The sequence below is a fragment of the Hyperoodon ampullatus genome, assembly GCF_949752795.1.
Source record: "Hyperoodon ampullatus genome assembly, chromosome: 10".
In the NCBI taxonomy this organism is placed as follows: domain Eukaryota; kingdom Metazoa; phylum Chordata; class Mammalia; order Artiodactyla; family Ziphiidae; genus Hyperoodon; species Hyperoodon ampullatus.
Genome location: NC_136923.1, coordinates 66,277,393 through 66,301,439, shown reverse-complemented (window position 1 = coordinate 66,301,439; position 24,047 = coordinate 66,277,393). Strand labels below are relative to the sequence as shown.

General features: G+C 56.6%; 1 protein-coding gene across 4 annotated transcripts in view; it reads left to right on the top strand.

Moving 5' to 3' along the window:
* Positions 1–24,047, top strand: part of GRM4 (glutamate metabotropic receptor 4) — a gene marked incomplete at both ends in the record, with an annotated part of 107,835 nt that overhangs the window by 49,813 nt on the left and 33,975 nt on the right. For 3 of the 4 annotated variants that reach the window (XM_079713347.1, XM_079713344.1, XM_079713345.1), the window contains 3 exons: positions 16,592–16,727; positions 19,655–19,809; positions 21,951–22,091. In XM_079713347.1, the coding sequence (XP_079569473.1) occupies positions 16,592–16,727; positions 19,655–19,809; positions 21,951–22,091 (432 nt within the window). The remainder of the gene's footprint in view (positions 1–16,591; positions 16,728–19,654; positions 19,810–21,950; positions 22,092–24,047) is intronic. The other variant, XM_079713346.1, reaches the window with a different exon arrangement.

The window sequence follows — 24,047 nt, the reverse complement described above, 5'->3', positions numbered from 1 at the left end:
TAGGAACTGATGGGCATTTCTGTGAAGAAAAACAAAGCAGCATAAGTAGACAGAAGGCGCAGGTAGGGGAGACTATAACACAGGTGGTCAAGGAAGGCTTTTCTGCAGAGGTGACATTCAGGCAGAGCCCTAAGTAAAGTGAGGGAGTGAGCCATGCAGAGATCTGTGGGAAGAGTGCCTCAGGCAGGAGAATCAGCAAGTGCAAAGGCCCTGAGGTAGCAGCCTGCCTGGCATTTGGGGACTATAGCCAAGAAGAAGGAGCAGAGTGAATGAGAGGGAGAGAAGTAGAAGGGGAGGAGCATACCACAGGGGGCCTTCTGGGCCACTGTGAGGACTTTGGCTTTTGCTTTGAGTGAGATGGGAACCATGGGAGCCTTGTGAGCAGAAGAGGGACGTGAATGGACTTGGGTTTACTAGGATCCCTCTGGCCACTGTGTAGGGGAGAGACTGTGGGCCTGAGGCAGGAAGGCCAGTGAGGAGGCTACTGCTGTCCTCCAGGGTAGAAGGGATGATGACTGGGACTAAGGGGCTGGGAGTGGTGAGAAGAGACAGATCTGGGGTATGTTTTTTGTTTGTTTGTTTGTTTGTTTGTTTTGCGGTATGTGGGCCTCTCACCATTGTGGCCTCTCCCGCTGCGAAGCACAGGCTCCGAACGCGCAGGCCCAGCAGCCATGGCTCACGGGCCTAGCCGCTCCGCGGCATGTGGGATCCTCCCAGACCAGGGCACGAACCCGCGTCCCCTGCACCGGCAGGCGGACTCCCAACCACTTCGCCACCAGGGAAGCCCTGTTTGTTTGTTTTTTGTGGTACGCAGGCCTCTCACTGTTGTGGCCTCTCCCGTTGCGGAGCACAGGCTCCGGATGTGCAGGCTCAGCGGCCATGGCTCACGGGCCCAGCTGCTCCATGGCATGTGGGATCTTCCCGGACCGGGGCACGAACCCATGTCCCCTGCATAGGCAGGCGGACTCTCAACCACTGCACCACCAGGGAAGCCCTGGGGTATGTTTTGAAGCTCGAGCCCACAGGACTTGCTCCCGGGTTGCATGTGGGCAGAGGGCAGGGGCATCGCCCAGGCGTTCCTGTCTTCAGCACCATGGACAGCGCCAGCACCAGACACCAGGGAAGCCCTGGTTGGCTCAGGTCCCCAAGAAACAAATGGCCGGTCCCTGGATGCTGATCGGAGCCTCATCTGTAAAGTGCTGGTCCCTTCCCCTCGATTTTGTTATCCATTTCTCTTTTAGCCAAATATGTTTATTTCTGGGCACTGCTGCGAATCCATTTTGGGATGAGGCAGGTTTGAATGCAATTATATAGCTGGGATGAGAGGTTTGGAAGCAGTTGTCTCCAAAAATCTCTGCATCTGGCTAAATTGTTGTATGGAGGGGGGTGCTAGGATGGGAACTGGGGGAAGGGGAGCTTCCTTGAGGAGGGGGTGATGGGAAGAGAGCCTTGAAGAACGGTGGGCCTGTCTCAGAGGAGCAGCAGGGTGCTCTGGGTAGGGGAGCTGAGTGACTGAATGTGCTTATTCATGATGCCCTCCTTCTGAGAGTGAGGAGGGGGCGGCATTCCTGACACTGAGCAGGGTAGGTCAGCCCATGGCAGACCGTGCTGACCCTCAGGGCTTCCATGGACTTGCTGTGTGTCTGTTCTTTGGCTCTCAGTTTCTCCAACTGTAAAATGGGGTAACTGTAGTCCCTACTGTGCTGGTTATTGTAAGAATGACAAAAATGGGTGAATTAACCATCAGAAAGGCTAAGAAAGGGCTGGAGGGGTGAGGGGCTGCCTCTGAGGCCTCAGACCCCAAGGGTGAGCACTTGGCCTCTTCCTGGTTGGGTGCTCCCGGTCCCTTTGTGACCGTCCTCCTTGTTCTCCCTGACTCATGTGGTGGGTTATATCTGTGCCCCGTTTTGCTGTAGACAGAATGATCATATGGATATTCTATGCAAATTCTCATTTTTAATGAGCCAGAAGAAAAGCTAACGACCATCTTGCAGGCGTATTGGGGCCCAAGGGATGGGGGAGGAAGCAGGGGACAAAGTGACAAGCAAGAGGAGAGAGGAGGGAGGAAGGGGAAAGGAAATGGAGCCGGGTTGGGGTGGACACAGTAGGGGCTGCAGAGTGGTGGACGGGCTCTGTTTACCATCTCTTAGAACCTCTCTGCCCCATTTTAAGATGGGGAAACAGGCTCGGAGAGAGGTGGAAACGTGCCAGATACCCCAGAAGCTGGGAGAGAGAGAGAGAAAGGCAGAGGAGAGGGAGCAGATGGGCTGGAGAAAGGGAAGGTGGAGGCAGCTGGGACTAGGCTCTGGGACACGGTTTCCTTATCTGTATGATGGTCGTAGCACCTAAGACGTAGGCTGACTAGGAGGAACTAATGAGAGAACATGTGCAAACATTATTCGACTGAAGAGGGCTGCCTGAATGTGAGGGGCCGTGGAGTAATGTGCGTGGGGGAGAGGGAGAGGATGGGGCAGGGGACCGAGTGGGGGCGACAGGAAGACGAGGGTGGAGGGACACGAGCTGGAGATGGGAGTAAGAGGCCTTCTGGACAATAGGCCAGCTCTTAATTAATTAGTCCATTCAGTCATTTGTTCATTCATTCATTCATTCATTCCTCAGCATCTATAGTCTACTTCATAGAGGGAAGTCAGCTCCTGGAGGGCAGGATTCTTGTCTGTCCTATCCGTGGCTGTCCCCGTAGTGCTGAGGGCAGCATCTGGCACCAGAAAGAGCTTAAATTGTTGCTGAATCAATGGATGTTCTGTGCCCGGCAGTAGGCCCAGCAGTGGCCATCTCCCTGGAGCTCAGAGGCATCTAGTCCAGTAATTTCCCTTCCCTGTGCTAAGTGCAGTGCTTGAGACATTGCGATTGTTACCGGCACCCAGGGGAGAAGGAGCCTGGGGACAACTCCGAAGGCTTCCTGGAGGAGGGGGCCTGAGATGAATCCTCGAGAACTGACAGAAGCCGACTTGAAGGAGTCTGGGAAGGGGAACTGGGCATAAAGGCAGAGGGAACAGTCTAGTGTTGGGAACTGCAGGTGCTCTTGGAGGTGGGGAGTGATGGGAGCTGAGGCTGCAGGGCCTCAGGACTGGGCTGAGGGGTTTGGATTTTGCCCTGAGCCCTGAGGGAGGTGAGAGCCAGCGAAGGTGGGAGGGAGGGGTGGGCTGGGGTGGGATCAGTTTTGGTGGAGAGGTGGGGTGGCCAGGCTGGGCAGGCCGAGGTTTGCATGCAGGTGTGGGGCTCTGGTCTGGTCAGGCAGTGTCTACGGGAGTCGGGGAGCACAGGGGATTCGGGCCTGAGGGGTCAGCTGGCTGCTGCCAGGTGAGGCTGGACCCGCCCCCGGGGCATGGAGCCAGCCTGGAGAGGGGCCAGGGCTCTGGTTTAGATTAATTAAAAGACCCCTTAACTCTGGGCAGTCCACCGGGGCCGGAGTGCCTGGAGAGCATTTAAATGTCAACATAAATATGACAATGACCCGAGTCCTTCCTGATACTTAGTGTCCAGATTCCCAGATGTCCCTTGTATTACAACATGGGACAGTCTCTCACTGTGAAAAATGTCCGACCCCAAATGCCTATGGAGAAAAACTAGCAGATGGTAGCATCCCCTGCCCCAGCTCTGGCCTTCCACAGGAAGGGCAAGATCAGCTGAGCACCTTTCTCCCACCTCCCCTCCCCGGATGCCCTCCTGAGGCCCACTCAGGGTTGCTCCCAGGATCCAGGCCTGGAGTCCCCTTTCCAGCCCTCCCTGGTCCCTGTCTCTCTGCTCCCAGATCTGGCCAAGCAGGCCCCCAGGCTGTGGGGCCCCAAGCTTTTCCCCAACAGCGTCGGGAAAGCCTGGGGCAGGTTTTGCGGGGTGGGGTGAGTGCTTCTCCAGCTCAGGGCCACATCTGGGCCTCTGTCCCTGACCTTTGTCTACCAACTCTTAACTAGCCCAAGTCCCAGGCAGCCCAGCACCTCAAGAAAGCCTCCGACGGTCCACAGGGTCGGGCTGGTGTCTGCGCTGTCCTCACTGCCCTCCTCCACCACAGCCAGTTTATGGAGCACACTCACGCCCACCGTCTCATCCTCCTTCCCAGCCGGGGGCATCAGCAGCCCCATTTTCTGGCTGAGGAAGCGGAGGCCTCTCCCCAGGTACATCCAGAGCCAAGGCTGGGCCCAGACCCCCCCATTCCTTGCATTTCCTGTTGTTCTGCCATCAAAAGAGTCCGCCTGGAGGAGCCAGAGCCGGGCTCCTCACCATTCCTCCCCCTGCCCTGGCCTGAAGAGGACGGCTGGTGTGAGAGAGGGTCCAGGAGGACTTCATTACCCAGTGCCTGCTTGTGGCATGTTGCCGGGGCCTGAGCCCGCCACCGGTGGGGAGACATGCTTGGCCTACCTGGGTAATTACATCTCAACATTTCATTTTGCTTGTCAGTTTCCACTTCCTGGGGATGTGGGCTCCTAAATATTTCATCCCAGCCTGCAGCTGCCTGTTCCTTTCTGGCCAAACCGCAGGCCCGGCTGCCGACCCTGAACCCTGGTCCCTCCCTGCCTAACTGAGCCTCGCTTCCTGTTCTGGGCTGGAGCTGGCCAGAGGTCATCTTCTCCATGCCCCTACCCCACACAGAGGTCTCTACCACCAGCCCAGTGCTGTCTTCTCTTCCCAAGGGATCTGGGGTGAAGAGGCCAGACAGACAACATTGCCAGAAATTAGGCTCAGTTCAGCCAACATTGATTGAGCACCTCCTGTATGCCTGACACTCTGCTGGAAACCAGGGAGTTAGGAAAGAGAAAGATACAATTAAGAAAGAAAGCCCCTTGAAGGGGCTTATGGGCTAATGGAGGAAATGGACAACAGTGTTATAACAGCAAACACTTATTGAGTACTTATGTGCCAGGCACTGTTACACGTCTTAACTCACTTATTCTTCATGCTTTGTTATGAGGAGACAAGGCCCAGAGAGGTGAGTAACTTGTCCAGAGTCACACAGCTAACAAGTGGCAGAGCCAGGATCTGAACTCAGGCAACCTGGTTCCAGCCTTCATGCCCTGAAGCACTAGAGTCACAAACCGACAGCCTAGGCAGAGGATGGCAGGTGCCAGCGGAGAGGGGTGAGGTGAGAGCCGGGGTGGGCAGTGATGAGTCCCCACTCTGGGATGTTTTGTGGGGGAGGAGGTGGAGAAACTGAGCCCCGAGGTGGGGTTGGGCAGGTGGGGAAGCAGGAGGGGTATTTCTGGCAGAGGGACCAGCAAAAGCTCCAGGGTGGGAAAATTTGAGTTGCATTGGAGAAAGTGGTCTTGCTGTAGAGTGTGGAGTGAGGCTGAGGAAGGGGCTGAAAAGCTGCTATGTGATCTCAGCCCCTAGGTGTGTCACTGGAGCGGGCTGTCTTGTTCTGAAAGGGGTTTTTCAGCAAAGGACTCTGAGCTAACACTCAGCAGTCCTGTTTCTGGCTGCTGGCTGGCCTGACTTGCTGCATAAGCCTTGGGCAGACTCCTTTCCCTCTCTGAACAAAACCTAAGGAATGGGCGGGCTTCCCTCAGTTGAAGAATGCCCGGTATGGCCACTGAGAGTGGGGGGAGGTGGGCCTGCGGGGCAGGGGTCTCCTGGGGGGCCTTGGGGTGGGGGCGGGCCAGAAATCAGTCTCAGGGCCCCTCCCCCCTCAGTCCCCTCCTGCCACCACCTGCCTCAAACACCTTTGCTTCCTTCTCTCTCTCTCTCTCTCCTTTTTTCTGCTTTTCTCGCTTCAAACGTGTTTTACCTAAATGGGTTTGTGTTAAGATATTAGGTCGGTCACTCAGCAAATTTCCCTCTGCTCAGAGCTGAGCACCATGAATAATGCAGCTCTGAACAGCTTGCGCTGCTTAGCGGCCTCCCAGCGAGGGGACAGCAGCACTCAGCTCAGGGGCTCTGAGCCCCACAGCTGCCCTGGCTGGTCCCCCACAGCCTGACTCCTCCCCCTCCCCAAAATATCCCCCCAGGGGGCAGGCCTGTCCACAGGTGATCCCTTTAATCCTTGCAACACCCCTGCCACGTCTGGGGAGTGGCGAGAATGCCCTCCCATTTTACAGATGCAGATGTGGAGGTTCAGAGAGGTTGGGTGACTTGGCTCTTATCACGTAAGGGATTGAGGTGGGATGAGGGCCCCATCTGTGCCCAGCCTTGGCCTCCTGTGTCACCGCAGGCCAGCCCTCTGATGCCTGTGCCCCCTGTATCTGCAGGTCCAGCCTGATTCTCTATGGGAGCAGGTGGGTGTGAGTGGACAGCCTGGTTTCAGAGGAAAGTTGAGGACTTTGCCCTGATGGGGGCACTGAGGCTCCTCGGTAAATAGTTGTACCCCTCCACCCAGTCGCTACCCCATCCCCGTTAGCACCCCCCAGCCAGGCTCCCCTGCACCAGTAGCAAAGGCGAGGTGTTGATGGTGCTAAGGTGTGGCCGGGCTGGCTGGTTGGAGATGTGGACAGCTGACTTGTGTGCCTGGGTCTGCGGCTGTGGGGCTGTGTGGAGGGTGTGACTTTGGGAGGTTGGGCGTGGTGAGTGTAGCTGTGTGGGGCGGTGTGATTAGTGTGTGAGCCTGTGTGGCTGTGAGATTGTGTGAGGTTGTAGTGATGTGTGGTATGTGATTGTGTGAGGGTGTGTGTCACCACGTGTGTGTGGCGGGATGGGGCTGGGAGTGATGCAGGGGTGGGGAGATGAGCTGAGCGTGTTCAGGAAAGAAAGGATGTGTGTCCTGCCTTGGATAGTCCCTGGGCCCCAGGTTCTGCCCAGCACTCTGTCCCTGGGGACAGCTCTCAGTTTCAGCTGGTGTCAGCTCTCAGTTTCAGCTGGTGTCTCTGGTCCCCAGAGCATCTCTCACCAGCCCTGGGTCCTGACCCAAACTGGGTGATGAGGTCCCTGCCCCCCTGCCTCAGCAGCCCCCACCCCCACTAGGACTTGCTCCCCAGCGGCTTTGGCTCCAGGAGGCCAACCCAGGCCTTCACAAACACCATCGCATTTGACCCTCACTCCAGCCCCACCGGGCTTTTTTTTCCCATTTTACTGATGGGAAGCCTGATGCTCAGAGAGGCTAAGTAACTTGTCCAAAGTCACACAGCCAGGAAGCAGTGGAGCAGGCATCTTCCCCTCTGTCTCAGACTGGAGGGGAGGGGAAAGCTGAGAGCAGGTGCAGTATCCACGCTTTGCACAAACCTTTGATGGGGTATATCAGGGAGACACCTGTAGGTGGGAAACCGGAGTGACTGTTTCCCCCTCATTGTCCCTTGGTACCTGGGTCTTCCTGGCTCCAGCCAAATCTCTCACAGTGGGCCCACCGTGTCCACAGGGCTGGAGTCGCCCTGCCCTCATGCCCTTCTCTATTGGCCCAGCTATCTTCGGCTCTGGGCCCTTGGGGCCCGGCCAGTTTGCATGGCTATCTTATACTTCTCCACTGTTCTTTTTCCATGTGCATTTCTTGAGTGCTCGTAGCAAGGAATTTGCATCTAGGTGGAGAAGTAAATTCCCAACAGAAGGCAGGACTGAGAGAGAGGTCCTGGTGTGCATGACGCCCAGCACCATGTGTACTTGGAGCTCACCAATGTGTCCTGCAGGCGCCGTGCATGGATAACCTTTGCAGCCCAGAGCCCGGCACAAAATGCGTGCCCAGAGCCTGTGCATGCAGACATTCGGGCACTCCGTGTGACCAGGTGGTGGCTCAGAGGGGAGGTCATCGTGGGCTTTGGGGGTCAGGGAGGTTCCCAAAGGAAGTGGGAAGGTTTGAGCAGGTGGCTGCCTCAGATTCCTACAGAGCCTCTGCCCCTCTGCCCGTGCCAGCGACTCCTGCCCCGCCAGCCCTCCCATCCCTGTCAGTCGGGCACTCAGTGACTCATTCAACTGGCAAGCGTGGGTCACTGCCTGACCCGAGCAGGCACAGCATGTGTGCTGGGCCCCATGAGGGATGGGGTGGAGAGACAGACACCGAGGAGAAACTGGGGCCCAGCAAGGGAAGGGCTGGCTGAGGGAACAGCCTCTGCTAAGGCCCATTGGGGCAGCAGATGTGGTCAGATGGTGGATTTTTTTAGAGACCAGACCTGAGGAGGAGATATGGCCTTGAATGTCACACACACACACACACATGCACAAACACACACACACGAACGGTTGGGGAACCACCAAGGGTTGCAGGCAGGGAGCCATGTGTCAGAGGGATTTGTGCTTTAGAAAGAGGATGGAGTGGACACCGGAGGGTGGGGAGTTGGACCGGGAGTGGAGCAGACAGGGGGATGGTGGCCGTGAACCAGGCTTGAGCTGCCTCCCGGAGAGCCCTCAAGCCCTCTGTGGAGCCAGAGCCAGCCAGAGTGCGGGTCCACCCCTCTCTGTGCCCCCCAGCTCTGCTCACCCCGGACAACCACAGGTTAGGGGACATTCACTCAGAACCTGGGTGCCTTCCTGACCTCAGACACCCTTTTAGCCACAGCTCTGCTGCCTGGAATCTGCCATATGGCTCCATTTACTTAGACAAGGACTTCCTTCCCAGTTGAAAACAAAAGTAACACCATGTTAGTCACTGAGCCCTCTGAGTAACTCCCTTTCCTGAGAGCAGGTTTGGGGAGAGGGCCTGGCTTTGGAGTGGGAGAGAAAGAAGGGAAGACCAGGGAGAAAGACCTCTGTGTGTGAGTGTGAGTGTGTGTGTGTGTGTGTGTGAGGCCATACAGTCCAGGGTAACTCCCAGCCTCCTTCTTGCCTTCCCCCCAACTCCCTCTCTGGCAGGAACCTAGCGGAGCCTGGGGGACCCCCTTGGGTTGTTAACAATCCCCACTTTCTCTCCATGTTGCAATTTGCTGCCTTCACATTTTGCCATAATGTAGATTTTTTCCACTTGATTTCCTAGGATTTGTCTTTCATTGTTTTTCTCCCTTTTTAAATTTAAAAAGACAAAAAAAAAAAAAAAGGAAAGAAAGAAAAAGAAAAGGGAAAGAGAGAGAGAGGAGAAGAGCCCAGTCTTACTGGTCTCCTGCACTGTTTGTCTTCAGGGAAATTGCTCGACGCTCTGGAGGAGGATTTTCTCCCCGCTGGTCTGGAGCCCAGAGCCCGGGCTGCTGCTTGGGATGAGGGAACAGCCTGGGTTGCAGAATGTGATCCCAGGGCCCTGGGTGTTAGAGCAAGAGGGCTTTGGAGCTGTGGACATGGAGCCCTGTCTGGGTCACCTCGCTGCCCACTGCCTGCGGGCTGGCTGCTTAGCTGCTTCCTGGCGAGGGTAGGTCTCTTGGTGAGTGAGAGAATGAAGGATGGGGGAACAAGAGGATTCCCAAGCCTGGAGGATGTGGCTGAGGGCTCTGGGAAGGCACAGGGGAGCCCAGGTCCCCGATTGCCCCCCACCTGGGGTGAGCTTGGGCAGAAGCGGGCTGCTCCAGGAGGAGGCTTTTTCTTTTTGCCTGCTCTGGGCCACCAGGCTAGGCTCAGCCCACAAGTTGGCGTGTCGTGAAGGCAGGGGGTCTGGGGGCTGCTTGGAGCGAGTGGGGAGGACTTATTTAGATGGGTGGAGTGGAGAGAGCCGTCCCGTGGGGGACAGGGAGGTGCCAAGAGAAGAAGGAAGCTGAGCACAGGTGCAGTGATCCTACCTGGTGTAACCCGAGTCCACCAGGACATTAGGGAGACACCTCAGGCGGGAAACTGGGCTGATGACCAACCCCCCGCCCCCCCGCTGAGTCCTTAGTGCCTGCAGGTCTCCGTGGCCCTGCCCTCAAATAAGCTCCCTGGGTCATCTGTGCTGATGGAGGGAGCCAAGTGTGGACAATCCCATGCAGCGAAGGGTAGAAAAATGAGGGCATTTCAGCAGCGATCTCTCACCTGCAGGTGGAATTTACAAGTCCAAAGTGTCTTCAATTCCTGGCTCTCAGGACAGGCAGTAGCTCCTGGAAAAAAGCCTGAGTAGAGTCCACATCTGCTGCTGCCACTGCGTGGCCCGGCATCCCTGCCCCCTAGGATGCAGCCCCCAGCCTCCCTCCATCACTTCACTCCACTTGTTTCCTCCTCTGCCCTGCGATGAGAGCTGTATGGGAGGAGGGGCTCTGTCCTCCTCATGGCTGCATCCCAGCATCCAAACGGTGCTCAGTAAACACTTGTGGACTCAGTGAAGGAAAAGCAGCGGTAGCACGCAGGACAGGGTGCGTTGTTGGATGGCTGGTGTCTGGGGAAGCGTGCGGTGGGCCTGGCACCCAGGGGGCCTTCCCCACCGCCAGTGTGGCCAGCAGTGCTGTCTCCTGAGCCCCTCCTGGTCGCTCTCTCTTCCTGTCTTGCTTCCCAGCTAGACTGAGCTCCCAAGGAAGGGATTTTACTTGCTATTGTTTCTTTCTTTTCTTTTGAATGTTATTTATCTATCTATTTATTTATTTATTTTTGGCTGTGTTGGGTCTTTGTTGCTGCGCGTGGGCTTTCTCTAGTTGCAGCGAGTGGGGGCCACTCTTCCTTGCGGTGCACAGGCTTCTCATTGCGGTGGCTTCTCTTGTTGTGCAGCACGGGCTCTAGGCGTGTGGGCTTCAGTAGTTGTGGCTCGCGGGCTCAGTAGTTGTGGCTTACGGGCTCTAGAGCTCAGGCTCAGTAGATGTGGCCCACGGGCTTAGTTGCTCTGTGGCATGTGGGATCTTCCCAGAGCAGGGCTCGAACCCGTGTCCCCTGCATTGGCAGATTCTTAACCACTGCGCCACCAGGGAAGCCCTCTTTTTTTTTTTTTAATTAATTTATTTTTTTGGCTGCGTTGGGTCTTTGTTGCTGCACGCAGGCTTTCTTTAGTTGTGGTGAGCGGAGGCTCCTCTTCATTGCAGTGCGCGGGCTTCTCATTGCAGTGGCTTCTCTTGTTGCAGAGCATGAGCTCTAGGTGCGCGGGCTTCAGTAGCTCTGGCACGCAGGCTGCAGTAGTTGTGGCACGCAGGCTCAGTAGTTGTGGCTCGTGGGCTCTAGAGCGCAGGCCCAGTAGTTGTGGCACACAGGCTTAGTTGCTCCATGGCATGTGGGATCTTCCTGGACCAGGGCTCGAACCCGTGTCCCCTGCATTGGCAGGCGGATTCTTAACCACTGTGCCACTAGGGCAGTCCCTACTTGCTATTGTTTCTTAAGGACCAAATGTGCCAGGAACTGAGCAGGACACTTCTTGAATGAATGAATGAATGAATGAACAAATGAACAAACAAACATGCAGAGCTGGCCGTGCCCTTGGGGAGTGCAGCTGGAGGCAGACACTGACACAGATTTTGGCTAGACCCAGAGAACACCGGGAAAGGTCACCAGACTGCAAATGGAAAGGGCACAGAGACCACAAAATGCAAGAGGAAACCCATATCAAGTTTCACTAGTGGAGTCTCCATGTCACGTTCAAGTCAGGGCAGGTGCCTGGAGCCTGGGGGAGGCGCAGGGTTCCAGTGCCAGGGAGGGCTGGCCAGGAAAGAGCCTGTCCTTGGGGGGAGGTAGGATTTCGGGAGCCAGATGGCCGGTAGGAGGAGGGCAGCCCCAGGTGGGCTCCCCATGTGCTTCCCCTCCAGTGTCCTGTGGATTCCACCGGGCCGGGAGTGGCCGAGTGACCCCGTGTCACGGATGCACAAAGAGGCTCAGGGCAGCGCACACAGGGACTGAATGCCTTCACTGTCACTCGTGTCTGAAAGTTTGGTCTGGCCTGGGTTCTGGGGTCCACATTTACCAAGCATTTACATCTTTACATCTTGTATTTGCTTCTGATTTTTTTTTTCAAGAAATAAAATGGGGATTGTCTGGAAGCCCTTTCACGGAGCCCTCAGTCTTGTTCCATCCCTGCCTCCCTTGAGGTACCCACGACTCTGAAGGGGATGAGTTCCCTTCTTGTCCCCGTTTAGTCATTCAACAAGCATTTATGGAGCACCTAATGTGTGCCAGGCACTGGGATATCGCAGTGCATACAGTAGAACAAATCTGCCTTCATGCAGCTTTTGCTCATATATATGTGTGTGTCCATATAGAATAAATCTTATTAATATGGCTTTTAATTTCTACATTAATGGGACAGATTGTGCTGCACTTTGCTTTATCACCCAACTTTATGTTTTCAGGGTTTTGTCGTGCTGATACATGAGAGCTGTTTTATGAATCTTAGCTACATAATATTCCATTGTGCAAACACACCACAGATTAACCATTCTTCTGTTGTAAAATATTTAAGTGGTTTCCATTTTTTTGCTGTTTCGAACAGCGCCACAGTGACCGTCTTTGGGCACGTTCCCTTGCACCCGTGTGTGACTTCCTCTGGGAAGGATGTGGAGGGGGACACGCTGGCTTGTAGGATTCTAGACCCCCTGGGGCAGTCTGCCCTCAGTCTCCTTGTTCCCAGAGCACTTGGGCCAGGAGCTCTCCAAGGTCCCTACTGCCCCCAGGTACTCAGAGGCTCCTGGCAAGTGCTTGTGGCTTCCTGCCCCTGGCCCTGCACGGAGGCACTGGCTGGGCGGATGGTGGAGCTTGCAGCTGACATGTGGCAACTGGTGCTGGACAGGGGGCTGGGGCTGTGTGTGGGGTGAGGGGCTTGCCAAGAGTGACCCAGGAAGGCCTAGGGGAGCCACGGGGAACCCCAGACTCCTTCATGCCCCCCTTCTATTTTTTTATTTTATTTTATTTTTTTATTTTTTGCGGTATGCAGGCCTCTCACTGTTGTGGCCTCTCCCGTTGCGGAGCACAGGCTCCGGACTCGCAGGCCCAGCGGCCATGGCTCACTGTCCTAGCTGCTCCGCAGCATGTGGGATCTTCCCGGTCCGGGGCACGAACCCGTGTTCCCTGCATCGGCAGGCGGACTCTCAACCACTGCACCACCAGGGAAGCCCTGCCCCCCTTCTTATAATCCTGTTCCTGGAGCCTGGGACAGGTGGAGTGTTCCAGCTTCTGTGCAGAGATAGGGCATGGGCTCGTTCCTTGCTGCTTGGGTTTAATTTGATTACATTTGCTCTCAGTATGGACTCATGGATTTTTTTTTTTTATCCAAAGAGAGAGTCCGTGTGGTAAAGGAGGAGGGGTGCAGAGAAGTGCCCCCGCCCTGGTGGAGAGGTTTGAAGAGGGTGTCCCAGGGGAGTGCTAGTCACGGTCCCCACAGTGATGGGGCTGCAGAGGCAGGGGCTGGACATGGGAGGGCTGGCGGGCTTGGCATGAGACTTGGGATCTTCCCAGGGGTGGGGAGGGGGCTGCAGGAGATGGGGGTTAACAGAGACCCAGCGACTGGGGCCTTCCCTTTCTCTGCCGGAGGGAGGCTCTGGACACAGACCTGGATTACAGGCCCACTGACCGGCCATGTGACCTCCGTCAGGCTACTTAGCACCTCCGAGCCGCAGTTTCCACATCTGTAAGATGGGGCCATTAGCCCCTGCCCCAGGTTGTGTGAGGATTCACTGAGTGCCAGACATGCCGTGGGTGCTTAGTAAATGCGGTCCCTCTTGGGCCACTCCAGTCCTCTCTGGCTGTGGCATGGGGTCAGGAGGGCCGTGGAGACACTTGATTTCTCACTGTGGGGCCAATGACACCAGTGCTACTTAGCCCAGGGTAAGCCCTGTGCCCAGCCATATTTACGGGTCCCGGGTGGTCCCTGACTCCACGTGACCAGTCGTGACACACTGGACTGGGCGAAGGGGTGGTCTCGGGAGCCAGACAGCCTGCATTCAAACCCCACTGTGTGCCTGACTGTGTGACCTTGGGGAAGCCACTTAACCTCTCTGCATTTCTGCCTCCTCATCTCTAAATTGGAGCTATGCTGATGATACTGACCTCAGATGAGTGAATCCATGCAAAATGTGCAGAATAATATTCAAAGGCATTAGGTACTTTATAAACATTCACTGGTATTGAGCTCTGCATAAACCCCCAAACTCCCCTCCAGTCCCCACCCTTGTGGTTGTAAGAATATCGCATCCCGCTCAGACCAGCTCTCATCTCGAGTACCTTGTGACTCGCTCACATTTGAGCTGACCGAGCTGTGGTCACCTAATTCTTCTTTCACCAGCAAAACGAAGCCTGCAAGATATACCCTGGCGTGTCAGGTGGGGCCATCCTATGGAACTTCTTAGGGGAGCATTGCCCAGAAATATGACTTAATCTAAAAGTTTCTCCCTCCTTGAGAACAATTAACTCCTATTCTATGCCTGCCTCCCCTCTGCCCCTCGGCCCCCTCCTCCCTCCTGGAGCCAGGTGGCACTTTCTAACCCCTCAGCCAGCCTCCTCCTTTTGTCCATCTGTCTCCCCAGATGGGGGGCGGGAAATGTAGCAATTGGCCCAATTTCTAACTGGAAAGGAACCATATGGAGGGTTTACCTGGGAGCTGAGTGTCTGCCTGGCCGCTGTTAGGGCAGAGCCAGCGCTGTGGGCAGCAGACTGGCTCCCAGGGCTCTCTCTCTGTGAGCCGGGACCAGAGGGTCCCCGTCCTGCCCCCAGACCCTCCCTCCTTCTCTCCTTCTCTCCCTCCCCCATGAGCCCCTGGTAGACCTGCTTTTCTCCTGTGCTTGGGGCTTCTTTGGGTGTCTTAGGAGGTCTTGAGGAGCTTGGTCTGCACGGAAGTGGCAGAAGGTAAGGGAGGTGGGTGCTGGTCAGGGCAGGGGGCAGGGGGCCGTGGCTGCCTTGCCTGTTGCAGAGACCCAGGGGGTCTACTTTCCTGGCAATGTGAGAATGTGTCTGTGTCGTGTGGCTCCAGGCCTTGCAGGTGCCTGGCACAGAGCAGCCCCCATTCTAGTGTGAGTACATTGTTCTCCCAGAATGCCCCACCCTCCGGCTGCTTGCGCCTCGTCCTGCTAAGACTCAGCTCAGGGTCACCGCCCTTGGGCAGCCTTCCCTGGTTGCCACCTACGCCCAGGAGTAGAGGGCCCTTCTTGGGTGGAGCTGGGTGCTGGCACCTTTCCCCGGGGGGCAGGTGGGTGTGTTACATCTCCCTGTGCTGGGACCCCCTTGCAGCCAGTCCTCCACGCAGAGGTGCGTGGAGTCTGCGCAGAAGGCTCAGGTGACCCCGGCCTGGACTGAGAAGCCATTCAAAGGCTCGGGGGTGCCCAGGGGTGACAGCCAGGTGCCCAGCCAAGGTGGATAGTTTGGCTGGGCCCTAAAGGGCTCCTGTGTGAGGTAGAGTTGGGCTGAGACCCTTGAGTGGGACCCAGAGGAAGGTACTGGTCTCAGATAAAGGATCTGCTTTCATCAAGAGTAATCCCTCATGTTTTTCCATCAGCTGAGCCCTGACTCTGCCACCTGGGGTCCTGGGGGGGTCTTACTCCCTGGAGGCCCCCCATTCTGTACCTCAGTAGGGCAGGGAATTGTGTGGCTTTGGGTAAACCACTTCTCTTTTCTGAGCCTCGGTTTCCTCATCTGTCAAATGCAGTTGATAGAAACAGTGGTCCACAGTGCTTTTGTAGCAGGAGATGAGGGGAGATTGAAATACACGCATGATACCTGTCCCCCGCCAGCACTGGAGAGACACGTCTGAGGCTGGGGACTGGCTGGGTCAAGTGGAAAGTGCTCCCAGGGTTTCTGTAAGCCACATGGCCTGGCTGTGAATTCCGGGGTGTGTTGACTGCATCCTGGCTCCTGCAGACTTGGGGGCTGGGCTTCTTGCAGAGGCATGAGCTTGAGAGGCAGGTAGGCCCTGGGTCCCCTCCCCCAGGACCCAGCCAGGTAGATGGTGGCCCAGAGAAGAAGGAGTGACAGGAGGGCCCCTAAAGACCTTCTGACCCCAATCAGAGCTCTTCCAGTCCCTCCACCCAAAGCACTCAGGTTAGAATGACCTTCGGAGGCTCTCCTGAGCTCCCTGCTGGGAATCTGATCACAAAAAGATGGGTGGGGCCTCGAGTATCAAGGCACCCTGCCAGGCCAGGGTGGGAGCTGGAGAGACTTACACACTGAGTGGCCTGTGGGTTCCTGGAAGGGAACCTGGGAAGACCTGGATGAGGACTGTAGCTGGGTTTGCAGCATTGCTGCCCAGGATGTGTGGGCACGAGTCAGCAGCCGTGCACACTGCTCTTACCAAGGGGCCTGTTGATGAGCATGGGGCCCGGGGACAAGAGCCCTGGTTGGTGTGTGTGGATGTGGGTGCCAGAGGCACTAATGGCCCAGGGTGGGCAATTTGCTCTTGTTCTCAGATTTACTCCTCCAAAAAGCCTTATGAGGGGGTTACATTGAAAAGAACCAGTGTTTACTGAGCACTTACTATGTGCCAGGTACTATTGTATTTATATGCATGAACACACTTAGCTTTATAACAACTCCATGAAATAGGTAGTATCATTTTGTAGATGATGTATTTGAGGCACAGAGAGGTTCAGTAACCAGCCCGAGATCACACAGTGGTAAGTAGCAGAGCTGAGATTTGAACCCAGGCAGTCTAGCTTTAAGCACAGTGCTGCATTGCCTCTTGCTAACAACCTATTTTATTTATGAAAACTGAGGCACAGAGCACCTAGGTGACATGTCCAGGTCACCAAGCTTGTGAGTTGTGGAGCCGAAATTCCCACTGTGGCTATTCTGACTGCACAGCCCGTGCCCAGAGATGGGGACCTGGGAGCTAAGAGTCAGGCTACAGGGCCGTGAGCAGCCCCCAGGAGTGTGGGTTGGGGGAGAGACTCTGTCCGCCCCAGGCTGACTGGTGCCATTCTTGCAGGGGGTGTGTGCATTGCCCAGTCAGTCAAGATACCACGGGAACCCAAGCCTGGGGAGTTCGACAAGATCATCCGGCGCCTCCTGGAGACCTCGAACGCCAGGGCAGTCATCATCTTTGCCAATGAGGATGATATCAGGTGAGGGCAGGTGGGGCTTGGGGCGGGGCTTGGGAGCTGGGGATCCCTGCTGGAGACCTTCCTAGGCAAGCCTGACCCACCCTGGGGTCCAGAGAGATGGGGTGGGCCAGTGAGTGCGTGGTGGGGAGACCCTTCTGGCTGGGGCACAGGCTACTGCTAATGTGCTCCCCTTCCCCTCGCTGGTTCCTGCATCCATTCTACCAATTGGGGATGGTAAGCAGGTACTTTTACAGAGGGGCTAAGGCCATGGGCTTGGGGTCAGAGCACCTAGGCTCCTCGCCTGCTCTCCTTCCTACTAGCTGTGTGACCTCAGGCAAGTTTCTCAACCTCTCAGGGCTTTTATTCTGCTTTTTTTTAAAAAAAAAGAGAAGCTAATTATGCTTGCTTGATGGTGTTGCTTGAGTATTGAATGCAGGAATGTGCATAAGGGGCTTAGAGCAGAGGCTGGCAAGGTTGGCCACCTCTCAGCCCCTCCCTCCTTTCTTCGGTGAGCTCAGAGTAGTGGGAGGAGGCCTGGGCTGAGGTTTTAGTCCTGATTTGGGCACACACTCACTGTGGGCAGTATTGTCCCCTCCCTGGTCCTCAGTCTCCACATCTGCAGATTGGGGGCAGGTGGACTCCAGGTGCCAGAACTATGCAGTGCAGAAACCCTGGACCACCCCACCTCTCTGCACATCTGCCCCTGGGTCCTGAGTCGCAGGTCAGAAACTCAGGTGTCCTTAAAAGATGACCCCTGAGCACCCCTCCTAACCCACTTCCCTTCTTCCTGCCTTTTCTCTCACTACTACCCCTCTGAGACTGTATGTTAGGGCCAAGAGGGGCCGGCCTCCTTGATTCCCTAGTCTCAGTGGGAGACACAGCCCCTGCTCAGAGTCTGACTGGCAGAGGAGATGCGGTTCTCCCCAGGCCTCCTCCCTCAGATAGTTGACCTGAGCTGTCAGAGCCCGCTGTGCCCTCTGGTCGACCTGCCCACCTGCCTAGCCCAGCCTGCCCGGTCCGCCCCCCGTGCATCCCCCTCCCCATTGCTAACCAGCATCTTCTCTGGGTCGCATTCTTTCCAGCACTCTGTTCCACTTGTGAAGACCCCATCCTGGACTCCTGAGTTTCTGCAAAACAGATATCCCCCCAGGAGACATTGTCGGGTCCCTGGAGGGGTGGAAGGGGGGAGTTCGGGAAGGTCATTAAGGCCTCAAAAGCCACAAGGACCAGCTCTAGTAGGTGTTTCTCAGGCCTCGAAGGACCAGGGCCTGGGAGTCCTCAGGATCCATCTGGCAGCTCCAAGCTGAAAACAGAGGCTGCTCCTGACCCCCCCAAAGCTTTCAGGTCCCCTAAATTCCTATTGCCACAGGTCCGCTGGCAACGGGGGCAGGAGGGGCTCCTTCTGAGCTCTTTCCCTCCCTGCGGTCACCAGTCGCTGCCCCCCTGCCCCCACTCCCACCCCGGAGCCCAGCACTACTTGGGTCCCACTGCGCCCCGGGACACACCCCACTCCAGGCCTCCCGTGCGGCTCTGACGGACCCACACGCGGGGAGGGGAAGATGAAGGTGCCACGTGTCCCAGAGAAGTGGCCCCTGGGAGAGAGGGGGAAGGGCCTGAGACTGACTCCCTGAGCAGCTGCGGGGGGTGGGGGTGTGTGAGGGAGGGGGGCGCATTTCTGGAAATCCACAGGCGTTTCAGAAGCAACCAGAAGTAAAAATAAACCCAGGTGACTTTACAGAGATGGAGTCTTGGCAGCTCTGGTCATCTCTGGCTGGCCGGATGCAGGCGGGTATTAATAGGCTGTGGTATGGGTTCTGAGGGCAGCCTCACCTACAATTACTGGGCCCTGCCTGGGCTGCGGCAGCTTTGGGGGTCTGGGAATGTCCATCAGGAGACGATGGAGGAGGGCAGGTGTGGGCCCCGGGGCTGGGAAACATGTCTCTCCCTGGCAGCCCCAGGCGGTCCTGCCCCAGCTGGCCACCTCCTGCACAGGCGCAGCAGCCACCCCAAGCCTCGGAGTCTGTCCTGGCCTTGTCCATGGGAAGGGCCCGGACAGTTTCTAGTATCCTGGCCTCTCGCTGTGTGATCTTGAGCAAGTTGCTTGCTCCAGTCTCTCCCCGTGGAAGGAGGTGCATTGGGAGAATTCTGCCCAGTCCTTCCTATTTTTCTCCTCCTAGATGTCTCTGAGGGGCCACTTAGTTCAAGCATCCGTTAAGCACTGACTGAAAGCTTCCTGTGGGCTGGGCCCTGTGCTGGGCTCCAGGGCCCCTGACTTGACTAGGACCACTGTCACTGTGGGCCTGGGGAGGGGTGAGGCCCTGGCTGCCCGCACCCTTTCATCCATCCAGGAGGGTGTGGGGAGCAGCTCTTTGAAGCACCTGGACTTTTGGCACAGAAGGAGGCGGCATGCAGAGGGGGAAGGGTGTAGTGGGGTGTGTGTGTGAGAGAGAGAGACAGTGGATATAAATGTGAGTAAGGGCCAAGGGATGTGGGTCTGGGCTTAGGACCAGGGTGGCATGTACCTGAGAGGACAGAGCCTGGGCAGATGTGGTTCTGGGGACCTGAGTCAGACGTGGGGCAGGTCCAAACTGAGGGAAACAGCTGTGGTCTTTGCAGGGACTGAGCTAGCCCCAGGGGACAGGAGTGGGTCTGGGAGACAGACAGGGGCTAGGGGTGCCGTATGGGTGAGAGGGGAAGCCGTGGGCCTACGGGCAGGCGTGGGCCAGGGCAGCAGGGAACTGTGGGCCTGCGGGTACGACACGGGTGCCGGGGCGGCTATGGGCCCTGGGCTCATGTGGGTCAGGATGGGGGATCCAGGCACAGGCTGGGAGGGGGACAGGTGTGGGCCTTGGGGAAGGGGGTCAGCCAAGGGCAGGTGTGGCCAGGGTGGCGGCAGCCGCGTGGGCAGACACGGCTGGGTTGGGCTGGGCTGGTGCGTGTTCCCACAGGCGTGTGCTGGAGGCGGCCCGGAAGGCCAACCAGACCGGCCACTTCTTCTGGATGGGCTCGGACAGCTGGGGCTCCAAGATCGCCCCTGTGCTGCACCTGGAGGAGGTGGCCGAGGGTGCCGTCACTATCCTCCCCAAGAGGATGTCCGTGCGAGGTAGGCCCGGCAGCCCGGACGGCACGCCCGCTGCCCTCACCCGGCACCGTCCACCACCGCTGTCAGTGTCACCCCGATGGTTCCTTCTTATCGTCGCCCCATGCCCTTCCTCTCCCACTCCTCGTCTCCCTGCATCCTGTCTTTCCTCTTCCTTGGCTCACAGCTTCTTTGTGCTTGGGTTCTGGGATAGGAAGCCTTTCTGGCCACACTTAACCCAGCAGGATTCAAATCCAGATTCAGGACCTTTCTTCCTTCCGTCTCAGATATTTGTGGGTGTGGGAGATGGTGGCAAGTATAGGAGGCTCATTTATCAAGGGCTCTTCTTCATCCCTATATCCTCTCATCCCTCCTCCCATCTGGGATAGAAGAGGTGAGATCCCTGCCCTGCCTGGAGCGCATCTTCTGCCAGAATGAGGCCGGGCACTGCCAGCAAGCTACAAGAAGAGGGTGGCATGCCAGGGGGCAGGGGCCTCCCTGCAGAGCCCGCCTGGGTCTGGCGGGCCCTGGGTGTGGGGGCAGGGGTTGCGCCTGCCCTGCCCGGCATCCCTTCCTCTTGGGGCAGAACCCAGTCACCCTGGGCAGGAACAGATTGCTCTGGCCAGAACCTTGCTGTGTGTGAGGCGTGAAGTTCCTATTAATGGCTCAGTTTGGCAGGGACCTCACTGTCCTCCCCATGGGGGAGGCAGGCTCCCAGGGCCTTCTCCCCTGCTCTTGCTCTGGTCAATAGAATCCAGCATGGATGGAGGTGGAGAGGCCTGCAGACATCTGCTTCCACCAAACTTTCCAAGAGACCGAGGCCTGAGCAGGGAAGGGATGTGGGTCACACCGCCGTGTCCTCTACTCACCCTGAGGCAGAGGGAGCATAGGCCGCAGAAGTTTCCACACCTCCCCTCTCAGCCTCAAGCCATAATAAACACAAAATAACAATAACTATGGCTCTTGGTACCCGCAAACGCCAGGCCCCTTACAGACATCTCATTCAATCTTCCCTGCAACCCCAAAAGAAACTTTTATCCACATTTAGTGGGTGAATACATTTAAGGATCAGAGAGATTTAGTGACATGTAGTGGCAGTAAGTGACACATACTTGCTATTAAGTGGCAGAACTGGGATCTGAACCCTGGACTTGCCAGACAAATCCCTTTTACCTCTGGGACATTAGAGGAGCCTTTAGAGCAGTGGTTCTCACCTGGGGGTGATTTTGATCCCCAAGGGCCGTTTGGCAACGTTTGGAGACATTTTCGGTTGTCACGATTAGGGAATGATGCTTCTGGCATCTAGTGGGTAGAGGCCGGAGATGTTGCTCAATATCCTGAAATGTACAGGACAGCCCCCTGCCGCTCCAGCCCCCCACCCCAGCAAAGAATGATCGGGCCTAGTGTCAATGGGTCAAGGTTGAGAAACTCTGCTCTAAGGCCAGTCCCCCACCAGTGCCAGCACCTCCCTGACAGCTCCAACAGTCAGACAACTGTGCCCATGACACGGAATGATCATGATATTTATAGAGGGGGCACTGGTAGGAGAGAGAAGGGGATATTCACTCACCAGCCTGCCTACCCTGGGATGGGGTTTTCTAGGCTTACAGCACAGTGGGTAAGCCCTTAGGAGCATTTGGAGAAGAAGGCTGCCTCTGTCAGTGATGGGGATGTTCTGGACTTGAAGGAGGAAGATCCAGCTCCCCATCTTATCTGTGTGACCTGGGTCATTCCCTACAATCTCTGGTCCGGTCTCCTCTTCAGAACTAAAATGCTCAGGTGCTCCCAGTATTGGGTGCCTGCCCCCCACCAGCCTCTCTGCTCTAATCTCAGGGCCCCCAGGTGACTCCTTCTTAAAGAGGCCCCATATTACCATTTTGGTGGTTCAGAAGCAGCGGAAACACCCTCAGCCTGTACTTCTTCCGTAAAGGAAGCAGTTGTAAGATTACACAGGCTCTCCCTGGAATTTAATACAGCTCTTTTCATTGTGAAGGAAATGAAATGGTCCACATTTTGTTTTTTCCGGCTGGGCCCTGGATCAGAGGATGTGCTCTTCCCTTCCGCCTCCCTCTGCCTGGGCCACGTGAAAGCTGCGGGAAGCGGGAAGGGGAGGGGGCGGGTGGGGAAGGGAGGCGCGAGGTCCTGACATCCTGGCTCCCTGTCAGGCTTCGACCGCTACTTCTCCAGCCGCACGCTGGACAACAACCGGCGCAACATCTGGTTTGCTGAGTTCTGGGAGGACAACTTCCATTGCAAGTTGAGCCGCCACGCGCTCAAGAAAGGCAGCCATGTCAAGAAGTGCACCAGTGAGCACGCGCGTGGGGCGGGGCGTGGGACTGAGTCTCAGGGGGCGGGGCCAGGGTGGGCCCTGAGGGGGTGGGGCTATGGGGGAGAAGGCTGAGAGTGTCAGGTGGGGTGGGCGGTGGCTACAGGACACTGCCGCAGGGGTAGCAGTGTCCAGGGGCCCAGGTGGTGCTGCCTGGGGGTGGAGTTGGGGGCCAGAAGGGGCGGAGCCCTAAGGTGGGGGGGCCAGAAGGGGCGGGGCCAGGACTGACTCAAGGTCTGACACCAGGGCCTTGCCGGTGGGTGGGCTTAGGGTAGCTGAAGCCTCGGTGATCTCTCAGACCATCAGCCGTAGGACGCTGCTGAGTAGGGGATGGGGCTCCTGGGTCTGGGCAGAGGTGCCGTCTGGCTGCTCACCTTGGGCTTCATCTGGACGCCCCTATGGCAAGCCCAGAGAACTGACTGACCCCAGCTGCCCTGTGAATCCTAACGCTCACCGGTCTGAGCACTTTACAGAAACCATCTCTAACCCCTCCAGGTTCCCACAGTCACTCAACAGACACCAGTTTGACTCCCACTCCCTGGCCCTTTTCTAAGCACCATGGATATAGCAGTGAATGAAAGAGCCAAAAAGCTCTTGGAGTTTTTATTTTAATGGGGAGACAGACAATAAACGAGATATGCAAGTAAACTATAGACTATGTCAGAAGGAAAAAGTGCAGTAGAAACAAAATAGATAAGAAAGAGGACGGCCTCCCTTCAAGGTAACGTTTCAGCAGAGTCCTGAAAAGGACAGGGAATGAGCCATGGGAGGATGGGATGATGGGTCTATTTTACAGATTGGAAAACAGAGGCTCAGAGAAGGTAAGTAAAGGGACCTGAGTTCCCGCAGATGAAAGGTGGTGGAGCAGGATGTGGACCCAGGTCTGAGTTCTAGGCCCTCAGACCCCTACGGTAGCCATCTTGGCGCGTTCACCTTTGATACAGTTGGATGTGGGGCCTTGTGCGCTCTTTGCCTGGGTAGCTCTGCAGCAGGACCTGGCGTCAGGGACATTGGGAGGGCTCTGTGTACCCCTCAGCCGTGAGTGGTGGCCATGCAAGGATGTTGAACTCCCTCTTATAGTCTCTTGGGCTGATGGGTGCAGCTTGGGCAGAGGGCCAGATGAGCAAGGGCCACTGGGTCAGCCGCAGGGACATGCTGCATGGAATCACTGGCAGTTGGGGGTGGGGGTGGGGGTTGGTCCACTAGGGCCAGGGGACGAGGGAGCATGGTGAGGTGGGTGGGCCGGTGGGGAGCATGCTGACCTCTGGTGGCCAGGGCAATCGTGGCTACTTAGGACTGCGGGTGTCCCCTGGGGACGGAGGCAAACTCCTATGGGTGTAGGCAGCAGTGTGTGTACACCCTTGTGTGTGTGACTGTATGTGACTGTGTATGTACATGAGTGTCTAAAAGAGAAGGTATATATGTGCATGTCTGTTTTACGTAGGGGTGACGTTCTTGGGTGAGCTAATAACCATAAACACCACTCTTTACTATGCATTTACTATGTTCCGGACATTTTGACAACATCACCTCATTTCACCCTCACAACAACTCTAGGGGCTCTTATGACCCCCATATTATGGAGGCTATGGAGAATCAGAGAGGTCAAGCAACTTGCCCAAGGCTGCACAGCAAAGGTCTTTATGAGGCAGTAATCACAACAAAGGTGTAAGAAGTACAAACATGCCTGGGCATGGGAGGCTGGGCCCTCATGGGTAGGAGCATCCTGTTTACTTCTCTCTTCCTGGCATAATTATTGAGAGCATCCCCTTTTATTCTCAAAAGTGCCCAAGTGGGGATAGAAGGTTGTATCTTCACCCTGATTATAGGTCATGAGACCTGGCTTGGAGATGGGGATGGGTGAGACTGAAAGTGGGGGCAACATGGATAAGGGGGCGTCTCGGCCCCTGTGTCTGGCTCACCAAGGGAGAGGGGC